The sequence below is a fragment of the Chiloscyllium plagiosum genome, unplaced genomic scaffold (assembly GCF_037043375.1).
Source record: "Chiloscyllium plagiosum isolate Xiang-an unplaced genomic scaffold, Cpla_swu_hap1 HiC_scaffold_32, whole genome shotgun sequence".
NCBI lineage: Eukaryota > Metazoa > Chordata > Chondrichthyes > Orectolobiformes > Hemiscylliidae > Chiloscyllium > Chiloscyllium plagiosum.
Window position 1 is genome coordinate 18226425 of NW_028270170.1, and position 25677 is coordinate 18252101.

At 41.2% G+C, this 25677-nt stretch overlaps 1 protein-coding gene across 1 annotated transcript in view; it reads right to left on the reverse strand.

Moving 5' to 3' along the window:
- The window catches only part of ptges3l (prostaglandin E synthase 3 like), a 32398-nt gene that overhangs the window by 685 nt on the left and 6036 nt on the right, over positions 1 to 25677 (reverse strand). The window contains exons 2-7 of the mRNA XM_043675012.2: positions 24737 to 24850; positions 21623 to 21689; positions 15401 to 15499; positions 11814 to 11900; positions 9153 to 9206; positions 1243 to 1267 (exon numbers count right to left, since the gene is read on the reverse strand). Coding sequence (XP_043530947.2) covers positions 1244 to 1267; positions 9153 to 9206; positions 11814 to 11900; positions 15401 to 15499; positions 21623 to 21689; positions 24737 to 24850 — 445 coding nt within the window. The 3' untranslated portion in view covers position 1243. The remainder of the gene's footprint in view (positions 1 to 1242; positions 1268 to 9152; positions 9207 to 11813; positions 11901 to 15400; positions 15500 to 21622; positions 21690 to 24736; positions 24851 to 25677) is intronic.

Below are 25677 nucleotides of genomic sequence, written 5' to 3' on the forward strand. Positions count from 1 at the left end.
CAATTCACCTGACCTGCACATCTTTGGACTGTGGGAGGAAACCGGAGCACCCGGAGGAAACCCATGCAGACACGGGGAGAATGTACAAACTCCACACAGACAGTCACCTGAGGCTGAAATTGAACCTGGCACCTTGGTACTGTGAGGCAGCGGTACTAACCACTGAGCCACCGTGCTGCCCCAACTCCATATCTGTGCAGTTGGGCATTTTGGAGAGGAACTAGTTAAGTTAATTGGAGGTGATTCACAGATAACTATCCTGAAGATAAATTTCTCAGAAATGGTTCTCCCTTTGTCAGGACTTAGCACTACTAATACTTGGAGTGAACTTTGATACACCTGACACTCTCAGCTTATTTTTTGCATGTTTGTATTTTGAGTCTAAGTACTATTCACTGGTTGGTTCTACATGTTTTGCTAACCTGTGCATTACTCCACCCCAACACCCACTATATCTCAAAATAATTCCTCTTAATATATTCCAGAGTTTATTTTTTCAGAGAAGAAAAGCATATAATTATTAATTTTTCACTCTATATATTGAAAGTATGCAGTTTTCTAGATGGAAGAGACATACGACTGCTTCAATATGTCTTGCATCAAAGAACTAATTAAAGACACCTCTTTTGGAGTTAGTAATAACTATCTTCTATTCACACCTGGCTTGTTTATCAGTTCAAATCCCTAGTGGCTTGAGCCCAGTCCTTTTTTGCCTTCCTGTCAATTTACTAAGAAAGGATTTACCCAACCTAGTTTAGATGAATCAGGAGTGGTATTAGCTGCATCTGCAGTTGGTTGTCCTTTACAGTTAGTATATTCCACTTGCGATATATGTATGTAAATTACAGCAAGTGTTCTATACTTCTTGTATTCGATGAACTCACATTACAAAATTGCATTTGCCGTCTATTTCAATGTAAGTGTCAATTTAAAAAGTTTAAACAAGTTGATAATATTTTGTAAAAAAACCTAAAACATATTGTACATCTCTTAGGATTATGCAAAATCTATAAAAGCAGAATCAACTTTAAGATTTTCTCTCTTGCTTGATCTAATCTACTTCTGTATTTTAAAATTTCTGTACTTGCTAGTATGCCCTTTGTGTCAAGTTTTGCCTTTACAAATTCCCATGCCTGCATTTGGAATATTATCTCCTTATGTAAGTCAGAGTGCTGTAGCAATACCCATTGATTTTCATGTGAGCAATCGTGCTACATCGTACAATGATTTTCATCAGCTTACCTTAAATACTGTCCAGAGGCTCATCCTAGAAACAGATGAATTATGTAAATTAAATATGAAAAAAGCATAAAATATTTAAGATACAAATGAAAAGCAAACCACAATTTCACAGGGGAGTTTTACCTTACTATCTTTAGACCAGTGAAAACTGCTTGTGAGTGTCATTTAATGGGTTGAATCATTGACTTAGTGGAAGATGTAATTAGGGGCTAAGTTTGACTGATATGTTAATGAGACAGTATGCACCACAGGTAGGTATGCAAAGTCACAAAGTCTTACTCTCTCTTTGTAACCTTGAGACAAGATGAAGCCACAATTTAAATAAAGTTAATGTTTTCCTTGCAACAGCAGACTCTGTAAATATTCTTTAACAAGATAATGAGACCAAAAATATTATAAGAAAGACAGTGCATCCAGCAATGAAAACAGAATGGGTCTGTTAGAATCCATTATTAAGGATGAGATTGTGGAGTAATTGGAAGTGCATGGTAACGAGGGCTGGGTCAGCATGTAATCATCAAAGGAGGTCATGCCTGACAAATGAGGAAGTAATGAGCAAGTTAGACAAAGGACAGCCAACAGATGTGATCTATTTGGATTTCCAGAAGGCCACGAAGTAAGATAATAGCCCATGGTGCTAGAGGCAAGATGCTGGCAAAGATAGAGGATTGGCTGACCGGCAAAAGGCACAGAGTGAGGAAAAAGGGTTTTTTCAGGATGGCACCTGGTGTCTTGTGGAAGTTCGCAAGGGTCAGTGCTGTGACTACAACTATTCACGTTATACATTAATAATCTGGATGAAAGAACTGAGGGACATTGTTGCTAATTTGTCAGATAACACAAAGATAAGTGAAGGAATAGCGCTGAAAATGTGTTGCTTCTTCAGGAGGGCTTATGCCCGAAACGTCGATTCTCCTGTTCCTTGGATGCTGCCTGACCTGCTGCGCTTTTCCAGCAACACATTTTCAGCTCTGATCTCCAGCATCTGCAGTCCTCACTTTCTCCCCTAAGTGAAGGAATAATTGTGTTGAGGAAGCTGGGAGGCTATAGAAGGACTTGGAAAGTAGCCAGAGAAGTGGCAGATGAAATACAATGTGGGAGAGTGTGAGGTTATGCACTTTGGTAAGAAAGAATGGAAGGATCGACTATTTTCTAAGTGGGGAAAAGCTTTGGAAATCAGAAGCACAAAGGGATTTAGGAATTCTACTTCAGGATTCTATTAAGATCAATATGCAGGTTCAATGGCAGTTAGGAAGGCAAATGTAACATTGACATTTATTTCAAGAGGGCTAGAATACAAGACCAGGGATGTACTACTGAAGCTGGATGAGGCTATGGCAATCTGTATTTGGAATATTAAAAGCAGTTTTGAACCCTGCCTCTGACAAAGGATATGCTGGCCTTGGAGGAGATTCACAAGAATAATCCCATAATTCAACGGCTTGTCGTATAAGGAGTAGTTGTGGACTCTGGGTCTGTCCTTGATGGAGTCTGGAAGGATGAGGGGTTATCTACTGACATTTACAGAATGCTGAGAGGTTTGGATAGAGTGGTCATGGAGATGATGTTTCCACCAGTAGGAGAGAGTAGAACCCGAGGGCACAGCTTCAGACAGAAGGATGACCTTTTAGGACTGAGATGAGGAGAAATTTCTTCAGCCACAGTGTGGTTAATCTGTGGAATTTATTGCTGCAGAAGGCTGTGGTGGCCAAGGCACTGAGTGCATTGAAGACAGAGATAAATAGGTTCTCGATGAGTAAGAGGATCACAGGCTATTGGGGAAAAGGCAGGAGAATGAATGGGTTTGAGAAACATATCAACCATGATTAAATGGCAGAGCGGGCTCGATGGGATGAATGGTCTAATTCTGCTCCTATATCTTTTTAATCAATCTGTCTAGATGTGTTATGGCACACCTCTGAGTAGGTGGGACTTGAACCCAAGTCTTCTGACCAAAATTACCACTAGACCACAAAGACCCTAAGATTGCTAAGTTGTTAATGCTTCCTATCTATGGAAAAAAGTGAATACTGCCACCCTGCATTCACTATACCATTAGTATGTTTTTTAACATGAAAGTATTGAAAGTGCAAAGGAGAAGTACAAATCAAATCAAAGGATGCTTTGGCTTTAGGCCTGGCTGAATTGTTCACAGAATCACAGAATCAGGTTGGAACAGAAGAAGGCCATTTGGCCAATTGTGCCTGTCACCAGCAGAAAGTCAGGATGGCTGATGCTGGAGATCCAAGTTGAGAGTGTGGTGTTGGAAAAGCATAGCAGGTTAGGAAACATCTGAGGTTTTTTTTTACAGAGATGAGTTCAGTGGGACAGGAGAAGGCTGAGACAATGGGCCAATCGGGGTTGTGAATCTTCAGGTTTGTGAATCATCTGTAAGAGGTAGAATTGGGTGGTGCGGAGTTCACGGACAATGAGGTTGGAGGCTGTGATGGGAGATCCTCAGGGGTGATGATGTTGTGGATGGTCTGGGAGATGCTGGTTTGGTGATGGGAGGTGCAGTTATGGTCGAGGGGGCAATTGAAGGAGGTGTCTGCGAGTTGGTGCCTGGCTTCAGCAGTGTATAGGTCAGTGTGCCAAACTACCACAGAGCCCCCCACTGTCTGCGGGTTTGATGGTGAGGTTGGGATTGGAGGTGGAGGGTTAATGCCCGAGACATTGATTCTCCTGCTTCTCGGATGCTGCCTGACCTGCTGTGCTTTTCCAGCATCACACTAACGACTAATACCTATCACCAGTGTCCTTCCTTTTCTCCATATCTCTATATGCTATTTCTATTCAAATAACCATCCAATGCCCTCTAACATGCTTCAGGCCAATGCTTAGAGGAATTGTCATGCAGTAACATCATAACGCTACTGGACAAGTAATCCAGAAACTGGGAATGGGGGTGGTGGTGCGGGGGGGGGGGGGGGTGGGTGGGTGCGGGGGAGGTTGGCTGGTGGCAGTGGAAAATAGATTAAATCAATTAATAAATCTGGAATCAAAACAAAATTGTCTCATTAATAATAATCATGGAATTATTGGATTGTCATAACAGCCCAGCCCGTTCACTATTGTCCATCAACACAAGCAATCTGCAATTCCGATCCAGTCTGGCCTACATGCAATTCCAGACTGACATCAATGTTTAAATGCCCTCTGGCATGGCCTAGCAAGTTACTTGATTCTATTAAACCACTGCAGAAAATCACATTTTGGAAGTACACCATGTGGACTGTAGCAGTTCAAAAAGGCAGCTCACCACCACCTTCTCAAGAAATAAATGTTTGTCTTGGTAGAGATGTTCATATCTCAAGAACAAAGAAAAACATTAAAATGTCCTTTCCAGGTTCTTGGATCAGATATTGTTGTGAAACCAATCCATCCACATGGAACAAAAGTAAGTATTTGACAACATTTATAAAGTAATTTTATCAGAAAAAATGGCAGAGTTTAATCAATCTGTTGGCACTTAAACAGGAAAACATACCAATGACATCATTGAAGTACAGTAGCGCCTCGACTTACGAACTTAATCCGTTCTGGGACCCGGTTTGCGAACCGAAAAGTTTGCGAACTGAATCAATTTTTCCCATTGTTCGGATAGCGTAAGAATACTTGGACGTAGCAACGAACGATGTTCACAGCACGCGCGCCAAAGACGAACTGAATGAGATCACGCGGGGCCCGAGAGCTTTTGCGTTCAAAGCGCACGTAGCAAAGCAGAACAATGAAACCACGTGGTCGCACATGGGCTTTTTGCGTTCGTACCTTCATTCGTACCTTGAATTTTGTACGTATGTTGAAGCAAAATTTTACATACAATCTTGTTCGTAAACCGATTTGTTCGTGAACGGGGTCGTTCGTATGTCGAGGCGCTACTGTAAAGCACCCGAACATGGTAAATTTAAGATCAGTGTCAGCGAGGCAGCAAAGTAATTACAGTACAAATAAGCAAAATATTCACAAACGAAATTATACTTTCTGGATCTGCACCTTCCAGAGCTGTGACCTGTACGAGCTTTTAAGAGGACAGCAGATGTTTGGCAGCACCATCCCCTGTAAATCTCTTCCAAGTCACAAACCAACCGGACTTAGAAACAAACTACCATTTTTGCTGGGTCAAAATCATGGAACTGTGCAATTACTGGTACAGTTGGGACAGCTTCACCACACAGACTGTAACAGTTCAAGGTGGCAATTCACCACAACCTTCTCAAGAGCAGTTTGGGATGGGCAATAAATCCTGGCCTTGCCAGTGATGCCTACACCCCATAAACAAATGAAAACAAAATTCCAGTGTCAAAAACAGCTAACAGTTATATTTTGTCATACTTCACAAAGTACAAAAAAATGTCATTATCTGGGTAAAGAGTTAAAAATCACATAACATCAGGTTATAGTCCAACAGGTTTAATTGGAAGCACACTAGCTTTTGGAGCGGTGCTCCTTCATCAGGTAGTTGCCGGTCCAACACCGGCATCTCCAAATCATTATCTGGGTAAGGTTACATTTAGTACCCAACCATTACTGCCATGCTAAAATGATGATGGTCATGTTTTATATAATAATTGTATCTGTATATAGTTTGCTTGGATACTTTGGAGACAGCAAAAGTCAAACCAATCATTCTAATAGGGTGCATTGATGAACCTGTTTTTTTAAAATTAATTTTTCAATCAATTTATAAAGTACTGGATCTGTTAAATTCTCAATTACTCAGTTAGTCACAGTGGCTTTTGAAATTCTATACGGTGAACACCACACTAATGTGCTCTTGTCTTTCACAAGTTTAACACATCTAAGGGCCAACGATAACACTGAAAAAAGAAATTCAAAGTTTCCAATCCTTTGCTACGCTGCCTGGGGAAATGGTTTTGGTGAGATTTCAATGCGTTTCATAATGGATTTGTACTAATTCCAGAAACTACAAGGCAAGTCATTCTCAAGCTTTTATTGCCTGAGTCTGTTTTTATTAAACACTTGTGCAATGAAATGGGAGTGGCCGGTTCTCCCAGTTCAGGGTTTGGTTTAGTTTTAACCAGCGGTTTTGTTTGCAGTTGCTGGTCAAGTCTCTCCCTAAAAAGAGTGTAAAGTTCTCATATCTCTGCTGTCTGCTACGTCAACCCCAGGGCATCAATGTGGACTTCAACAGTTTCCTCATTTCCCCTTCCCCCACCTCACCCTAGTTCCAAACTTCCAGCTCAGCACTGTCCCCATGACTTGTCCTACCTGCCTATCTTCTTTTCCACCTATCCACTCCACCCTCTCCTCCCTGACCTATCACCTTCATCCCCTTCTCCACTCACCTATTGTACTCTATGCTACTTTCTCCCCACCCCCACCCTCCTCTAGCTTATCTCTCCACCCTTCAGGCTCTCTGCCTTTATTCCTGATGAAGGGCTTTTGCCCGAAACGTCAATTTTACTGCTCCTCGGATGCTGCCTGAACTGCTGTGCTCTTCCAGCACCACTAATCCAGAATCTGGTTTCCAGCATCTGCAGTCATTGTTTTTACCTAATGGAGATGTACCTACTGAGCTGAGTAGGTAACTTAAGAGTCATGGACATTGAGATGTACAGCATGGAAACAGACCCTTTGGTCCAATTTGTCCATGCCAACTAGATATCCTAAATCAATCTAGTCCCATTTGCCAGCATTTGGCCCACAAACCCCTCAATGCTCCCTATTCATGTACCCATCCAGATGCCTTTTGAATGCTGTAATTGTACCCACCTCCAATACCTCCTCTGGCAGCTCATTCCATTCACACACGCTCCTCTGCGTGAAAATGTTGTCCCTTAGGTCCCATTTAAATCTTTCCCCTTTTACTTTAAACCTATGTCGTCTAGTTTTGGACTCCCCCACCCTGGGGAAAAGACTTGGGCTTTTCATCCTATCAATATGCCTCATGATTTTATAAACCTCTATAAGGCCACCCCTTAGCCTCTGAATGCTCCAGGGGAAATAGCCCCAGCCAATTGAGCATCTCCCTATAGCTCAAACCCTTCAACCCTGGCAACATTCTTGCAAATCTTTTCTGAATACTTTCAGGTTTCACAACAACTTTCCTGTGGCAGGGAGACTAGAATTGAATGCACTACTCCAAATCCCTAAGCCTATCTACCATCTAGAAGGGATCAATCAGGAGTGTGATGCAGTACACTCTTCTTACCTGAATGAGGGCAGCTCCAACAATATTCAAGAATGTTGACACTATCCAGGAGAAAGCAGCCCACCTGATTGGAACCCTATCTTTCAACATTCACTTCTTCCATCACCAGTACATAGTGGCAACAGTGTGTACCATCTACAAAATGGACTGCAGTAACTCAACAAGATGACTTCAACAGCAAATTCTAAATCGGTTGCCTCTCGCACCTAGAAGGACAGAGACAGCAGATGCATGGAAAACATCACTGGCTGCAAAGTTCTTCTCAAAGCCATAACACCATCCTGATTTGGAAATACATTGTTGTTCCTTCACTGTCTCTGGGTCAAAATCCTGGAACTCCTTTCATAACAGTATCATGGGTGCATTTACACCACAACGACTGCAATTGTTTAAAGATTGGCTCATCACCATTTTCTCAAGGACAATAAGGGATCAATAAATGCTGACCTGGCTAGTAAGACTTCAGGATACATATCAAGCTGGAAGTACTGGTGGAATGCTACACTGTCAGTGATTCTACTTTTTGGTTGAGGTGTCAAACTCAACCTTTTGGTTGAGGTGGGTGTAAAAGATTATGTACTACTACTGTGAAGAGAAATGGAAATTTTCCCAGTGTCATAGAACAGGCCCTTCGGCCCACCATCTCTATGTCGACCAACAAATGCCAAATTACACTAATCAGATTTACATGCACTTGATCCAGAGCCTATTATGCCCTGGCATTTTAAGTGCTCGTTCAGATGCTTCACAAATGTTACGAGAGTACCTGCCTTCACCATCTGCTCAGAGAGCGCTGGGTGTATTTTTGTTCTCACAACTCCTCTAAACCACTCACCCCTGATCTTAAATTTGTGCTGCTTGGACTGAGACACATCTGCTATGAGGAAGAGATTCTCACAATCTACTCTGTATGTCTCATAACTTTGTATCCCTCAAACAGATCCCCCTCAGCCTCCAAAGAAAGCAGACCTAGCCTGTCATGTTTCTCTTCATAACTGAGACTGTTCAGCCCAGGCAACATCCTAGTGAAGCTCCTCTCTCACTGCAAATCATACCCTTCCAATAGTGTTTGGATTAGTGGTGCTGCAAAAGCACAGCAGTTCAGGCAGCATCCGAAGAGCAGCTCCTCAAATGCTGCCTGAACTGCTGTGCTCTTCCAGCACCACTAATCCAAAATCTGGTTTCCAGCATCTGCAGTCATTGTTTTTACCTTCCAATAGTGTGCCTGGCAAACATTTATTCCTCAAGTGATTATCAAAAAAGGGATTTTCTGGGCATTATCACATTAACGTTTGGAGGGGTTTTCTGTGTACAAGTTCATTGCAATATTTCTTTCTTTACAAAATAAAACTATACTTCAAAGGTACTTCATTGCTAAAGTGCTTTGAAACAACCAATGGTCGTGGAAGATTCCGACAAATACACATGTTACTTTCTTTTAATAAATATTGTGGTTTAAGTATAGAGTTTGCAGACCTTGCACCTGGAACCATTGACAATGTCTCCTACAAACATTTATTCTTCCCATGCAACTGTACGGCCACAAGTGGCTAAGCAATTTCTTGGGATCAGGAAGTCTGTCATGTTCTTCACTATTGGGAATGCACATGCAGAGGTTTCCCAATTTTTGCTAGAATGTGTTGTTTTGGTTGGCTAAACCAACTACAACAAGTAGAAAGAAATTGGGTTTCTGTGCCTTTGTTAACGAAAACCAATATCAGTATGGTTCAATATTTACATCAAGATCATCCATGGCAGGAGGTGGCCCAGTATTCTTCAGTTCTTTCAGCATCTGAAAAAGAAATAGTTAAACTGAATAAAATAGGCCCCATTACCAGTGTTTTATTTGCCATTGGGTTCTAACATTCAGAAAATTGCCAATTTAAAGTTGCGCAAGCAATGAAGATTTAAGAATGTATTTCATAAATCATTCTAAAAAGTTCAAAACCTTGCACTGTTGACATTTACCTTAAAATACACATAAATCCAAGTGTTGAGTTTAGTTCAAGGTAGTTAGAATCTTAAAATGCAAATTTATCAATTAAAATACGGTAACCACAAAGTCTTAAACTTGTAACACCTGGAACTACAAGTGAAATTTTAACATATTTCAGATACTGCCAGCACAGATTGACACGAGCTGTTGGGAGGGACTAAACCCTTTGGTCCTGGGATGAGGGAGTGTCACTTGCAGGTCAATTGCTGGTTGATTTGACAAGTGAGCTGTGCAGACACATGAGAGATAGTAGAACATCAAATATTGGACCATTAAATTCCCAAAAAAGAGAACCAAAGAATACAGAAACACATGTTTTATGTTAGTTGGGAAGAATGTGACATATAAAGAACAGTCACCTCCCTGAAGAGCTAAACTGGCCCTGAAGAAACAAATAACTGACATCAAATGAAAAAGCATACCAATAGAGGGAGCCTGCCATATTCTCTTTATCATTTTAACTATTATCTGAGACTCTCACTGATGCTGTTACCTAGTCATGGTGACAAAACATCTGAAAGCAAACCTTCCAGCTCAGCAAGCTAACTTACATACTTTTTATCTGAAGAGGTTGAAAAGAAATTAAAGGTGAAATTTCCTGTCATTATAGAAACCTACAGCATGAAAGGAGGCCACTACCAGACTGGAAAACAATGCGAATTAACAAGTAGGATCTAGTTTTGTCTCATGACAGCTTATTCAATTCAGATCAAAGAAGATTAGGAGAGTCTATCAGAGAGGAAAGTGTAAAAATCAGAATATTTATTTTATATGACAAGGGAATGTCAGTGTGACATTTCAAAATCTTTTTAGATATAACAGCTATTAGTAAGTAATACGGGGTTGCTTCTGGTTGAGAACAGCGCTGAACCCAAGAGGCAATCCTAGGTTGACCCAAACTTTTTAATAATTGATGGCTACTTGATTCCTAATAGTGAAAAATACAACTTAAAATGTCTCAAATTTATAAAAGGGAGAGAAATATTTTTCTTTTAAATGGGAACCAGAAAAGAGGCAAAAGTTGAATTGGTTAAATTGCAGCAGAATGAAGAAAAAATGCAGAGAATTTCAGGTGAAGGAAGCCAGGGATAACAGAGAACCGGTTGCTGGACAACACCGAGTGGGAGTATACAAAGGCCAGTTTAAATAAGTTAAATAAGATAGCAACAGAAGCCATGCCCAAAGGCAAAGAGGAAGCATGATATATTACCTGAGTATATTGGGAGAATTAGCTTATTAGGAGGCCAGATAGGAGCATCAATACATAGCTGTTGAGAGATGAAGCAAATGGAAAATACAGGACCAGGGATTATGTGACGGTTTCTTGTACCTTGTGCATATGGAGTTAGTGTAATTCAACCGCATGCAGTGGAACATAGGAGCTTTGGAATTGTGAGATGAAAGAGAAGCCAGGTCCATCTAGTTCACAATGTTAATAATGTTGCTGACTATTCTGAGCAATCAATCTTTATTAAGCAGACCTAGAAATTACACAGGTTGCTATTGAGATGACCTCCAGGTGGTTTGGCAAATTAGATGGCTTAGAATATAAACACTCTAATAAGTATATGGACTTAGGAAGTGTGGGTGGAGAGTATACCTGTGTGCAGGCAGCTTGGGGACAGCAAGGAACCTGCTTGATTGGAGAGAATTATCCAATTATTATCTTCTAAATGATATTTCTGAGGAGAGCTGCAGCTGTACCTCCAAGAAATTTTTGTTTTGTTAAAATGAAGTTGAGCAAAAAAAATTAAATTAGGAAATAATGTTGCACAATTTCCGTAATTGGGCAGGTGAATAAAACAATGCAAAAATAAAAATGAAAATAACCATTCAGAAAGGAAAGAAACAGAGATATAAACTGTAACCAGAAATACTGAAGAAAGGTTGGTTTGATGTTGATTGCATACACAATATTTTGGTGTCCTGATTATTTTAATAACGTAACTTGTTGCGAGCAGAACTGATAGGGCAAGAAGAGGGAAGAAGGGTTAAAGCTAACAAAAGGGGTCATAATATTCCACAATATACATTAATAATTATTGTTGCACAGCCGACTAGTTATAGTGAGAAGTAGGTATTGCTCACAGTGAGTTATGCCACGTAACTGGATAAATATTTAAGTGAAAGAAATCCCAAGGTAGAGAATATTTAAAAATACATGACAGAAAAACAACAATTATATGAGGAAATAGCAACAGAAAGTCGAACAGTTACTGTGCCTAGAGTAAAATAAGCTTTGCATGTTTGGAATATTAAACTTATAAAAGGAAAGCCACATCCACATAAAGATCATGTGTTGAAAACATTTTTTTTTGTTTACTTTTAATTGTTATTTGCAACTGAGGTGAGTTACAGGTTCCATTAATTGCAATGGCCGGACTCCGCAGAGATGGAACGTACATTTGCGTAGTGTTCCAAGTCAATCATCTGCTCATCATCATCGTGCCAGTCCTTCCAGTTATCAAAGTCCACTGTTAACCAGGCATGCTGTGGAAGAAAAACACTCAGGTTTTATATACACTTCCGGCTGAAAGAAGAAACAAGTCGCCCACTGCATGGCAATATCATCTTGCCCTTGGGACAAGGGTATAGAACCAACTAAGGTTGGAACACAAAAACAAATGACATTCGCAACAAAAACATGTTTTGAATGTGCAATTGAAAGCAGTGAAATTTTGTTAGTAAGTTCATCTTAGTTAAAGATCAGAATGACCATTTTAATTTGCCTACTATCCCTATTCATATTGAAAAATGGAACAAAAATTGTAAATAAAAAAAAACCCCTCTCACTTGCCCAGTGGTCCTCAAACTTCATTGGATAAAGGATCCCTTTTCAAATAGTTCAGTATTTATGGATGCTTATTTAAATGATATACAATGCAATGCTCAGAATATGGGAGTGTTGTATGTAAAACATGTTGTAATGACATTTTTAAGACAGGTTGTAACTTAAAATATGATATTTCTAATACAAATATATTCAAAGATATACAAGTGAGTTTTGAGAAGATTTGTAGCTCAGGTTGAGTTTCTGGAAGTAAGTTTGCTCACTGAGCAGGAATGTTTGTTTTTAGATATTTTGTCACCATACTAGGTAACATCATCAGTGAGCCTCTGGTGAAGCACTGGTGGTGTGGCTTGCTTTTTATTTATGTGTTTGCATTGGTGACATCATTTCCTGTGGTGATGCCATTTCCTGATCTTTTTCTCAAGGGTTGGTAAATGGGATCCAAGTCAGTGTGTTTGTTGATAGAGTTCCAGTTGGAATGCCATGCTTCTAGGAATTCTTGAGCTTGTCTCTGTTTGGCTTGTGCTAGGATAGATATGTTGTCCCAGTCAATGTGGTTTCCTTCCTCATCTGTATGTAAAGATACTAGTGAAAGTGGGTCTTTTTGTGGCTAGTTGATATTCATGTATCCTGGTGGTTATTTTTCTGCCTGTTTGTCCAATGTAGTGTTTGTTACAGTTCTTGCAAGGTATTTTGTAAATGACTTTAGTTTTACTTGTTGCCTGTATCGGGTCTTTCAAGTTCATTAGCTGCTGTTTTAGTGTGTTGGTGGGTTTGTGGGCTATCATGATGCCAAGAGTAGTCTGGCAGTCATTTTTGAGATGTCTTTGATGTAAGGGAGAGTGGCTAGGGTTTCTGGACATGTCTTACCTGCTTGTTTGGGTTTATTGCTCAGAAATCGGCAGACTGTGCTCATTGGGTACCCGTTATTTTGAATACACTGTATAAGTGATTTTCCTCTACTCATTGTAGATCCTCTGTGCTGCAGTGTGTGGTAGCTCGATGAAATAATGTTCTGATGGGGCTTCATTTCTGGATGTTGGAATGAAAGTATTTGGTCCGTGAGTGTTATTTTCCGATAGATGCTGGTTTGAAGTTCCCCATTGGTCATTCGCTCTACTGTGACATATAGGAATGACAGCTTGGTGTTGTTTTCCTCCTCTTTACTGAATTTTATGTCAGGAAGGGTATTGTTGATGGTCTTGAAGGTTTCCTCTAATTTGTTTCAATTAGTGATGACACAGGTGTTATATGAGATATTTAAGGTATTTTACATGAGATTGTCAACAAGAAGTGTGTACCCACTCGAACCTTGTTAGATAGCAGAAGTTCAGGGAGAACAGAATATAGAGAAAGGACTAGAGGAGCAGAGGGAAAGCAGGAACCATGGTTAAAGCATGCAGCAGAGAGAGCAGAAGAATGTGGAGAGCAGAACATGAGAAAGTAAGATTGTGGGGAGCTCAGGACCAGAGAGAGAGAGAGAGCAATAATCTATACCTGAGTGTACCAGAACATGAGTGTGCATCAGAGGGGCAAGAACCAATCTGGAGTATACTGGGCAGTCTGCAGCTGCATTGCATTCATTCATTCATGATCACATGTCCCCATTAGGTCTCTCTTTGCACAGCGGTAGTGTCCCTGCCTCTGAGCCAGGAGCTCCTGAATCAAGACATATGTACTCCAGAGGTGTGTTGTAAAATCTCTGAGCAGGTTGATTAGAAAATATTGCAGGATTATAGGAGGGCTCTCATGATGCAGTCATAGTGTCTGTGCCTCTGAGCCTGGAAACCCTGGTCCAAGACCCACCTTCTCCAGAAATGGGTGGTAACATCTCTGAATGGGTTGATTGGATCACAGCCATCTAGATAGTTGTCTACATCATGGACAAGCCATGCATGCATAACCACTGGAAGGTCTCTGCCGACGCCAGTTTGAGACCTGTTTTACTGACTCTGTTTTCAAGTTAGCCTTTAAATAGGCAATGCTGTCTGAAAAAGAGGGAGTTCTATTTAAATGGAAAAGAACTGTAGGATACCAATGCAAACTTCAGATACCACTGGGGAAACTATTCACAGTCTCTTTTTCTCCCATTGAAACTGGAGTAATGTTAACATTGGTCAGTAAAATAGCTCGTAAATCAGACCAGTCCAGAAGCTGCATAGGTAAATTTTCAGAACATCTTTATCAGGCCAGGAGTAAAATGAATGCTGCAAGCTTGTTGCCATTGTGTAGATGAAACCCAACTGTCAAAATGGTTCCTGTCTCTCTTTGGTGTTGTAAGCAGATGTGGTGGACATCCTGACCATCTGATATGTAGCTGAGTTGTAAACATTGACCTCTTCCCCAGAGAGTCCAAGAAGCAGATGTATCACATAAATACTGAACTGGAAAATACTAATCACATTAACAATGACTGATCAACATGCATAAAGACAATAATTTGCCTCACCAGTGCAATGCAACAGTTTGCCTTTGACCCTTTCTCATAATAAAAAGTGAGAAATAAAAAACACATAGCTGTACATCTGAAATAGGAAGTATTCTCAGGTATTTGCTCTCGGTAATCACTTGGTGGTGCATGACAGCTGACTGCATTGACCTACAGTCAATGCCACATTTTTAACCAGTGAGTGGGAAAGTGGGAAAAAGCAAGTGAAACCATATTGTCAATGTTTGCTACAATGTCCATAAATGGAATCCCCACAGATATTATAGGGACTGGAGGGTTTGAGTTATAAGAGGAGGCTGGATTGGCTGGGACTCTTTTCTTGGAGCGCAGGAGGCTGAGGGGTGGCCTTAAAGAAGTTTCTAAAATCATGACGGGCACAGATAAGGTGAATAGCAAGAGTCTTTTCCTTCGGGCAGGGGAGTCCAAAACTAGAGGGCAGAGGTTTAAGGTGAGAGAGGAAAGATTGAAAAGGGACCTGAGGGGCAGCTTTTTCACACACAGGGTAGTTTGTATGTGGGATGAGCAGTCAGAGGAAGTGGTAGAGGCAGGTACATTACTACATTTAGAAGATATTTGGACGTCTACATGAATAGGGAAGGTTTAGTGGGATCTGAGCAGGCAAATGGTACCAGTTTTTGTTTGGGAAACCTGGACAGGTTGGACCAAAGACCCTATCGGGCAGGTACACTATAATAATGTCACTGAAGTTCTCTGAATCGTGGCAATTTAATTATTAGCTGAAAACCATACCTTAGTTTTTTCTTTGGTCAGTCTCGGCCAAGCTTTTTTACCATCAACTTTCCTCATGAAGAGTGTTATAGACCTACCAGAACATTTGTGTCTTGAATCCTGTCAATTGAAGAAAAAGTGAAAGTGATTAAATCTCTTTTCGTAAGTAAAGGAAGTTCATATTTGATTATCTCAGTAGTGACTTGGTGCTGCACAACAGCTGACTGCATAGATCAGCTTCCATTTTTAACCCAAGAGCAGGACGGTGGGAAAAGGGAAGTGAAAGGAGGTTCTCAATGTTCGCTGCAATATCCATAAACAGAATCTTCCAGAGATGTCAGAGAGACTGGAGCATTTGAGTTACAAGGAGAGGCTGGAGAGGGTGGATAGGCTGGCACATTTGACCCTGGAGCATAGGAAACTGAGGGTTGACATTATAGAGTTTATAAAATTACAAGAGGCATGAATAGGTGATTACAGAGGCTGGTCCAACAGACAGCCCCTCAGCCCAGAATCAGCCCACCAACTGGTCCTATGCAGCCTGTGACCCATGTTCCCAATACAGGAGTACATGTGGAGGTTTCTGCAAGGAGATGCTCCTTCAATCAAAAGTTTCTTTCTGTCATTGCAGCTGGTCAGGATTCTGAGGACTAGTAGCAGAAGACGTTGGGGTTTAAAAAGAACTTTGCTGAAACCATGAGACAGAGAGGCCAGAGATAGATATGGTGTGGCTGAGGGCAGGAAAATTTAAACAGAAGGACACATTTGGGAAGGATGGAGGACAATAGGATCGGGAGCAGAGAAAAAGCAAGGGAAGCAGAGGAGCAAATACGTTGCTCAGCATAGATGCTGAGGAAAGCCTGAAGGGAAAATATCTCATTAAAAAACTCAGGTAGATGCAAAGTTCGCAGGCCTGAAATACTCAAACCTCCAGGTGCACATTTTCCAGAGAGGAACTTTAGAAAGTGACATGGACAGGAAGATGAGTTGTTTTTTTTCCCTCCTAGTCTGAAGGAAGTAAAGCCAACTTTACCAACTTAACTGCTTCTCAGACTTGAGATCAATGGCTTAGTACAGACAAGAAATGAAAACTTGACTTCAGTATCTTAATATTACATAAGCCAGTGTTTTTAATCACTACATTGGCAAAGCATCGACGTATACAATTTGCACAGTTACTGCATTTGCTGTTTGAGTTCAAGTATGTCTGGACATCGTAGGAAAAATTAATAAACAGCGAAATTCACAAATGATCTTGGAGGAACCTGTGTGGGATAGCTCACAGCACAAGAACAGATAAATGCATAGTTTTTCAGTGTGGCCTTGCTGTAAATCTGCAATACTGAGTAGAGTAGGTTCCTTCTTGATTATATGTTTTATTGCGATCTGTCTCTTGGTTTTTAAAAAATTTTAAAAATATAAGTGGTAAGTATTAAGTTAGCCTGGAGCAGTGTTTTATTTAAAGCAATAAGACAATGCTATTTTCTGGGTCTGTAGATTGTGAAGGAACAAAGATGGCCTGTAGTAGAGTGATGTGGTCTTCTGTCGGGTGTGGGAGTTTGGGGAGAGTTTCCATGTTACTGATGACTATGTCTGTAGGAAGTGTCTTTGGTTGAGAATCCCATCGGATCATATGAATCAGTTGGAGTGGCAGTTGGAGGCAATATGGAATTTACAGGAGCTAGGGGGTGCGATGGATGGCAGTTATAGGAAGTGAGAAAAACCGCAGATACAGTCAGGTAGATGGGTTAACCCCAAGAAGGCTAGGTAGGGTAGGCAGGTAGTGCAGGGGTCTCCTGTGGCTATTCCCATCTCAAACAAGTATGCTGTTTTGGAAAATGTAGAGGGTGATGGACTCTCAGGGGAATGTAGCATGAACAGCCAAGTTTCTGGTATTAAGACAGGCTCTAATGTAATGAGAGGTACATTGGGTTCCAAGCGATCAATTGTGATGGGGACTCTCTCGTCAGAGATGCAGACAGCTGTTTCTGGAGCTGGCAGTGGAAAATCAGAATGATGTGTTGCCTCCTTGATGCCGAGATCAAGGGTATCTTGGAGAGGGTGCAGAATGTTCTCAAAGGGGAAAGGCATCATAAGGAGGTCATTGTACACATTGGAACTAATGACGTAGGATGGAAAAAAGATGAGATTCTGAAGGAAGAATATAGAAAGTTAGGCAGGAATTTAAAAAGGAAGTCCTCAAGGTAGTAATATCTGGATTACTCCTGGTGCTACAAGCTGGAGGATCGAGCAGATGAATGCGTGGCTGAAGTGCTAGTGCATGGGAGAAGGGTTCGCATTTTTGGATCTTTGGAATGTCTTCTGGGGTAGAAATGACATGTACAAGAAGGATGGATTGCACCTGAATTGGAAGGTGACTAACATACTGGCAGGGAGATTTGCTCGAGCTGCTCAGGAGGATTTAAACCAATAAGGAGTAGGGGGGTGGGGGTGGGGGTGGGGGAGGAGGTGGGGGTAGGGACCTAGGGAAATAGTGAAGAAATAGATCAATCCGAAAATGGTACAGTTTGGAAAGGGAACAAGTCAAATCAGTCAGGGCAGGCAGGAACAAAGCAGCATTCAGTTGGATTGATAAATTAAACTGCGTTTATTTCAATGCAAGAGGCCTAACAGGGAAGGCAAATGAACTCAGGACATGGTTAGGAAAATGGGACTGGGATATCATAGCAATTATGGAGATGTGGCTCAGGAATGGACAGGACTGGCAGCTTAATGTTCCAGGATACAAATGCTATAGGAAGGATAGGAAGGTGGGCAAGAGAGGAGGGGGAGTAGCGTTTTTGATAAGGGACAGCATTACAGCTGTTCTTACGGAGGATATTCCTGGGAATACATCCATGGAAATTATTTGGGTGGAATTGAGAAATAGGAATGGGATGATCATCTTATTGTGATTGTATTATTGACCCCCTAATAGTCAGAGGGATACTGAGAAACAAAACTCCTTGAAAGTAGAGTCGCAGGTAGATAGGATAGTGAAGAAGGTGTTTGGTATGCTTTCCTGTATTGGTCATAGTATTGAGTACAGGAGTTGGGAGGTCATGTTGCCGGCTGTACAGGACATTGGTTAGGCCTCTGTTGGAATATTGCGTGCAATCTGGTCTCCTTCCTATCGGGAAGATGTTGTGAAACTTGAAAGGGTTCACAAAAGATTTACAAGGATGTTGCCAGGGTTGGAGGAATTGAGCTATAGGGAGAGGCTGAACAGGCTGGGGCTGTTTTCCCTGGAGCGTCGGAGGCTGAAGGGTGACCCTATAGAGGTTTACAAAATTATGAGGGGCAAGGGTAGGGTAAATAGACAAAGCCTTTTCCCTGGGGTGGGAGAGTCCAGAACTGGAGGTTTAGGGTGAGAGGGAGAAGATATAAAAGAGACCTAAGGGGCAACCTTTTCACACAGAGGGTGGTATGTGTATGGAATGAGCTGCCAGAGGATGTGGTGGAGGCTGGTACAGTTGCAACATTTAAGAGGCATTTGGATGGGTATATGAATAGGAAGGGTTTGGAGGGATATGGGCCGGGTGCTGGCAGGTGGGACTAGATTAGGTTGGGATATCTGGTCGGCATGGACGGGCTGGACCGAAGGGTCTGTTTCCATGCTGTACATCTCTGTGACTCTATGACTCTATCTCAGTTATCTGTAAGAATAATAGGGTGGGTGTGGTCGGGGATTTTAACTTTCCAAAAATAGACTGGGACTGCCACAGTGTCAAGGGTTTAGATGGAGAGGAATTTTATAAGTGTGTATAAGAAAATGGTCTGATTCAGAATGTGAATGTACCTACTAGAGAAGCTGCAAAACTTGACCTACTCTTGGGAAATAAGGCAGGGCAGGTGACTGGGGTGTCAGTGGGGGAGCACTTTGGGGCCAGCGACCATAATTCTATTAGTTTTTAAATTGTGATGGAAAAGGATAGACCAGATCTAAAAGTTGAAGTTCTAAATTGGAGGAAGGCCAATTTTGACAGTATTAGGCAAGAACTTTCAAAAGTTGATTGGGGGCAGATGTTTGCAGGTAAAGGGATGACTGAAAAATGGGAAGCCTTCAGAAATGAGATAACGAGAGTCCAGAGACAGTATATTCCTGTTCGGGTGAAAGGAAAGGCTGGTAGGTGTAGGGGATGCTAGATGATTAGAGAAATTGAGGTTTTAGTTAAGAAAAAGAAGGAAGCATATGTTAGGTATAGACAGCAGAGATTAAGGGAATCCTTAGAAGTGTATAATGGCAGTATGAGTATACGTAAGACGGAAATCAGTAGGGCAAAAAGGGACGTGAAATAGCTTCGGCAAATAGAGTTAAGGAGAATCCAAAGGGATTTTATAAATATATTAAGAACAAAAGGGTCACTCAGGACAGAATATGGCCCCTCAAAGATCAGCAAGACAGCCAATGTGTGGAGCCACAGGAGATGGGGGAGATACTAAACAAGAATTTCCCATCAGTGTTTACTGTGGCAAAGTACATGGAAGATATAGAATGTGGGGAAATTGATGGTTACATCTTGCAAAATGTGTTTATTACAGAGGAGGTGATGCTGGATGTCTTAAAACACATAAAAGTGGATAAATCCCCAGGACCTGATCAGGTGTACCCTAGAACTCTGTGGGAAGCTAGAGAAGTGATTGCTGGGCCTCTTGCTGAGATATTTGTATCATCAATGCCAGAAGACTGGGGGTTGGCTAACGTGGTGCTACTATTTGAGAAAGGTGATAAGGAAAAGCCAGGGAATTATAGACCGGTGAGCCTGACATTGGTGGTGGGCAAGTTGTTGGAGGGTATCTTGAGGGTCTTGATTTACATGTATTTGGAAAGGCAAGGACTGATCCGGGATAATCAGCATGGCTTTGTGCGTGGGAAATCATGTCTCATGAACTTGATTAAGATTTTTGAAGACATAAATAAGATGATTGACAAGGGCAGTACAGTGGATGTGATCCATATGATCTTCAGTAAGGTATTCAACAAGGTTCCTCATGGTAGACTAGATAGCAAGGTTGGCTTTCATGGAATATAGGGAGAACTAGACATTTGGATACAGAGCTTGCTTGAGAGTGGAAAACAGAGGGTGGTGGTGGAGAGTTGCTTTTGAGGCGAGAGGCCTGTGATCAATGGACTGCCACAAGGATCGATGCTGGATCCACTGTTTTTCGTCATTTATATGGATGATTTGGATGTGAACGTAGCAGGTAAGGTTAGTAAGTTTGGAGATCACACCAAAATTGGAGGTGTAGTGGACAGCGAAGATGGTTACCTCATTTTACAATAGGATCTTGATCAGATGGGCCAATGAGCTGAGGAGTAGCAGATGGAGTTTAATTTAGATAAATATGAGGTGCTGCATTTTGGAAAGGCAAATCAGGGCAGGACTTATACACTTAATGGTAAAGTCCGGGGGAGTGTTGCTGAACAAAGAGATTTTGGAGTACAGGTTCACAGCTCCTTAAAAATGTAATCGCAGGTTGATAGGAAGAAGGCATTTGGTATGCTTTCCTTTATTGGTCAGAGTTGGGAGGTCATGTTGGGGCAGTACAGGACATTGGTTAGGCCACTTTTGGAATATTGTGTGCAATTCTGGTCTCCTTCCTATCAGAAGGATGTTGTGAAACATGAAAAGGTCAGATTTACAAGGATGCTGCCAGAGTTGAAAGATTTGAGCTATAGGGAGAGGCTGAATAGGCTGGGCTGTTTTCCCTGGAGCGTCAGAGACTGAGGAATGACCTTATAGAAATTTATAAAATGATGAGGGGCATGGATAGGATAAATAGACAAGGTCATTTCCCTGGGTTAGGGATATCCAGAACTAGAGGGTATAAGTTTAGGGTGAAAGGCAAAAAAATTAAAAGTGACCTAAAGGGCAACTTTTTCATGCTAAGGGGGTGCGTAGAGTATGGAATGAGCTGCCAGAGGAAGTGTGGAGGCTGGTACAATTACAATGTTTAAAGGCATCTGGATGGGTATATGAATAGGAAGGTTTTAGAGGGATATGGGCAAATGCTGGCAAATGGGACTAGATTAGGTTAGGATATTTGGTCGGCACGGACAAGTTAGACTGAAGGATCTGTTTCTGTACCATACATCTCTATGATTCTCTTATTCTATATCATCAAAGCAATAATTTTCTGGAATTGGATTGTCATCTCTTTTATCAAACATATGTTTTTAATGCTTTAGCCTATCAGTTTATCCAGGGTTTTATGAGGTTTGTCCACGTGGTATCTACTTACATTTGGCTCCACTTTGCTGAACAGTTCGATGTTATTGTAGAGTTCCGTGTTATCTGCTGATTTGCAACTGTTGAAATTATAATGTAGAAAATGTGTTCAAAGTTATAACGTTTCATATTATCTTATTTAAATGTATGGATGATTGCCTGTATTTACAACCTATGCATTGTATTTTCCATAAATAAAGCTGCCTTTAATAGTTTACTCATCATCGGCCATGCAAAACTGGCAGGAGTTCATTCAAGTCATTGACAGGTCTTGGGTTTGATCTGTAACAGGCTTCACCTCAGTAATCAAAGCAAGCTAATTCAATTCAATAAAGCTAATTCAAAAACCAGCACAATTATTTGGATCTCATCCTCTTTGCCCCGCACCAGAGTATTTGTAAATTTAAGATTATCTTATCAGTGTCCTTATATTCTCCCTCTCTGCTCTACATTTGGTCAATAAACAGGGTGAAAGCAGGACAAAGTAACTAGTTCAAATTTCTCCATCTGTGAGCAACACCACTCATCTCCTTTTCACAATGGCATGACTGAAATTGAGAATCCACTGAACTGAGAATTCGTTTTCCTATTCCATGACACAGAACATTGGAATTCCACAACACTATGCCATCTGGCTGCAGTTAAAATATTTAGTCCTAATCAGCATTCACATTCAAGCTTTCTGATAGGTAGAGATTCTGGCAATATCTATGAGTTAAAATAAACAGACTTTTAGGCAGACAGATGTCAGAACAGCTCCAAAACTGTGTACTATCAACCGTGGAGTTTTACACCCTGCTCAATGACAACTTTAGCAATGGAAAGGGATAGATACATACCACAGGGCAAGACTTATAGCTGGGGGAAAGGAAATTATGATAGGATTAGGTGAGATTTGGGATCCATAGGATGGAGAAGGAAACTGCAGGAAATGTGGAGCTTGTTCAAGGACCAGCTACTGCGTGTCCTTGATAAGTATGTACCTGTCTGGCAGGGAGGAAGTGGTCGAGCGAGGGAGCCATGATTTACTAAAGAAGTTGAATCTCTTGTCAAGAGGACAAAGAAGGCTTATGTAAAGATAAGATGTGAAGGCTCAGTTAGGGTGCTTGAGAGTTATAGGTTAGCCAGGAAAGACCTAAAGAGAGAGTTCAGAAGAGCCAGGAGAGGTCATAAGAAGCCTTTGGCAGATAGAGTTAAGAAAAACCCTAAAGCTTTCTATAGGTATGTCAGGAATAAAAGAATGACTAGGGTGAGATTAGAACCAGTCAAGGACAATAGTGGGACATTGTGCGTGGAGTCTGAAGAGGAAGGAGAGGTGCTAAATTAATATTTTTCGTCAGTATTCACACTGGAAAAAGACAATGTTGTTGGAGAGATACTGAGATACAGGTTATTAAACTAGATGGGATTGAGGTTCATAAGGAGGGGGTGTTAGCAATTTTGGAAAGTGTGAAAGTAGATAAGTCCCCTGGGCAGAGTTTATCCTAAGATTCTCTGGGAAGCTAGGGAAGAGTTTGCAGAGCCTTTGGCTTTGATATTTATGTTGTCATTGTCTACAGAAATAGAGCTAGAAGACTGGAGGATAGCAAATGTTGTCCCTTCGTTCAAGAAGGAGAGAGGCGACAACCCAGTGAGCCTTACTTCTGCTGTGGGTAAAGTTTTGGAAAGGATTATAAGAAATAGGACTTGTGATCATCTAGAAAGAAATAATCTGATTAGGGATAGTCAACACAGAAAGGTAGGTTGTGCCTCACAAACCTTATTGAATTCTTTGAGAAGGTGACCAAACAGGTCGGTGAGGGTAAAGCAGTTGATGTGGTGTATATAAGATTTCAGTAAGGCGTTTGAAAAGGTTCTCCACGGTAGGCTATTGCAGAAAATACGGAGCATGGGAACGGGGGTGACTTAGCAGTTTGGATCAGAGATTGGCTAGCTGAAAGAAGACAGAGGGTGGTGGTTGATGGAAAATGTTCATCCTGGAGTTCAGTTACTGGTGGTGTACTGCAAGGATCTGTTTTAGGGCCACTGCTGTTTGTCATTTTTATAAATGACCTGGATGAGGGCATAGAAGGACGGATTTGTAAATTTGCGGCTGACACTAAAGTTGAAGGATGTTGCAGGTTAAAGAGAGGTATAGATAAGCTGCAGAACTAGGCTGAGAAGTGGCAAAAGGAGTTTAATGCAGAAAAGTGTGAGGTGATTCACTTTGGAAGGAGTAACAGGAATACAGAGTGCTGGTCTAATGGTAAGATTCTTGGTAGTGTAGATGAACAGAAAGATCTCGGTGTCCATGTGCATAGATCCCTGAACATTGCCACCCAGGTTGATAGGATTGTTAAGAAGGCATACGGTATGTTAGCTTTTATTGGTAAAAGGATTGAGTTTCAGAGTCATGAGGTCATGTTGCAGCTGTACAAAACTCTGGTGTGGCCGCATTTGGAATATTGTCTATAGTTCTGGTCGCCATGTTATAGGAAGGATGTGGAAGCATTGGAAAGGATGCAGAAGAGATTTACCAGGATGTTGCCTGGTATGTAGGGAAGGTTTTATGAAGAAAGGCTGAGGGACTTGAGGCTGTTTTCATTAGAGAGAAGAAGATTGAGAGGTGACTTAATAGAGGCATACAAGATGATCAGTGTATTAGGTAGGGTGGACAGTGAGAGACTTTTTCCTTCAATGGTGATGAGGGACATAGCTTTAAATTGAGGGGTGATAGATATAGGACAGATGTCAGAGGTAGGTTCTTTACTCAGAGAGTAGTAAGGGTGTGGAATGCCCTGCCCGCAACAGTAGTTGACTTGCCAACATTAAGGGCATTTAAATAAGATTTGGATAAACTTATGGATGATCATGGAATAGTGTAGGTTAGATGGGGTTTAGATTGGTTTCCTAGGTTGGCGCAACATTGGAGGTTGAAGGGGCCTGTACTATGATGTATCATTCTATGTTCTAACAGTCACATTAGCCCAAGAAGTCATTTGATGATGATTAGTATCGTCTAAGTATCATTTTAGAGCTACGTCTTCAGCAATGCACAATGTGAGTTTGAACCTGCTTTTAAATATACATGTTCCAGTAATCAATGCAACAAAATAAATAATTCACAGTAAACACAATAGATTCTTACCTGAAGATCAGTCTGTATTTTTCAATTTTAACATCAACATCCTTGCTATCTTCTACACAGAACTCAACAAACACATAATTTTTGCGGTCATACCATTGTGTCTTTGCTGGCTGTCTGATTAAATAAAAGTTAATCAAAGAACAGTTAGTCATTCTTTAATCAGCTTACCATCACCTATCTCCAGGTTATTTAGGGATAAGCAATAAATGCTGACCTAGCTGTTGGCATCTACATACTATGAAATAAAGAAAAGTTCTTAAGGCCTTAGCTTTTAAAAATTAAACTGTAAAGAGGAGAGCATTTATTTTAATTCTTTAAGCCTTGGATGGTGACTTCACAGGAGTGAAATTAAGATAATTAGGTATTGAATCTTTTATTTTAAATAGGCATTAATGCTTGACATATGAAATTTGATAAGGTAACTTCTTATTCCTACAAATTCATGAGTGTGCTACAAGTCCATGCATGAATCCAATATGCTCCATCTGTTGGCAACTGCCATTGTTCCCTGCAATCTAAAGACAGGATGCCCATCTAGAAATAACCAAGCAAAATCTTCTAAATTTTGTTGTGGAGTCAAGAAGACCATGAAATAGACAGGCAGGAGGCTGGAAGAACACAGCATCAGCAGGTGAGGAAGTCAATGTTTTGGGTGTAACCCTTCTTCAGGACTGGGGGTAGGGGTAGGGAGAGCTGCAAAAAAAGGCGGTGGCGGGGCAGGGTGGTGAAGTGGGGATAGGTGACGACAGGTAGAGGGTATTGATGGGATAAATAGACAAAGTCTTTTCCCTGGGGTGGAGGAGTCCAGAACTAGAAGGCGTAAGTTTAGGGTGAAAGGGGAAAGATATAAAAGAGACCTAAGGGTCAACTTTTTCACTCAGAGGGTGGTATGTGTTTGGGATAAGCTGCCAGAGGAAGTGGTGGAGGCTAGTACAATGGTT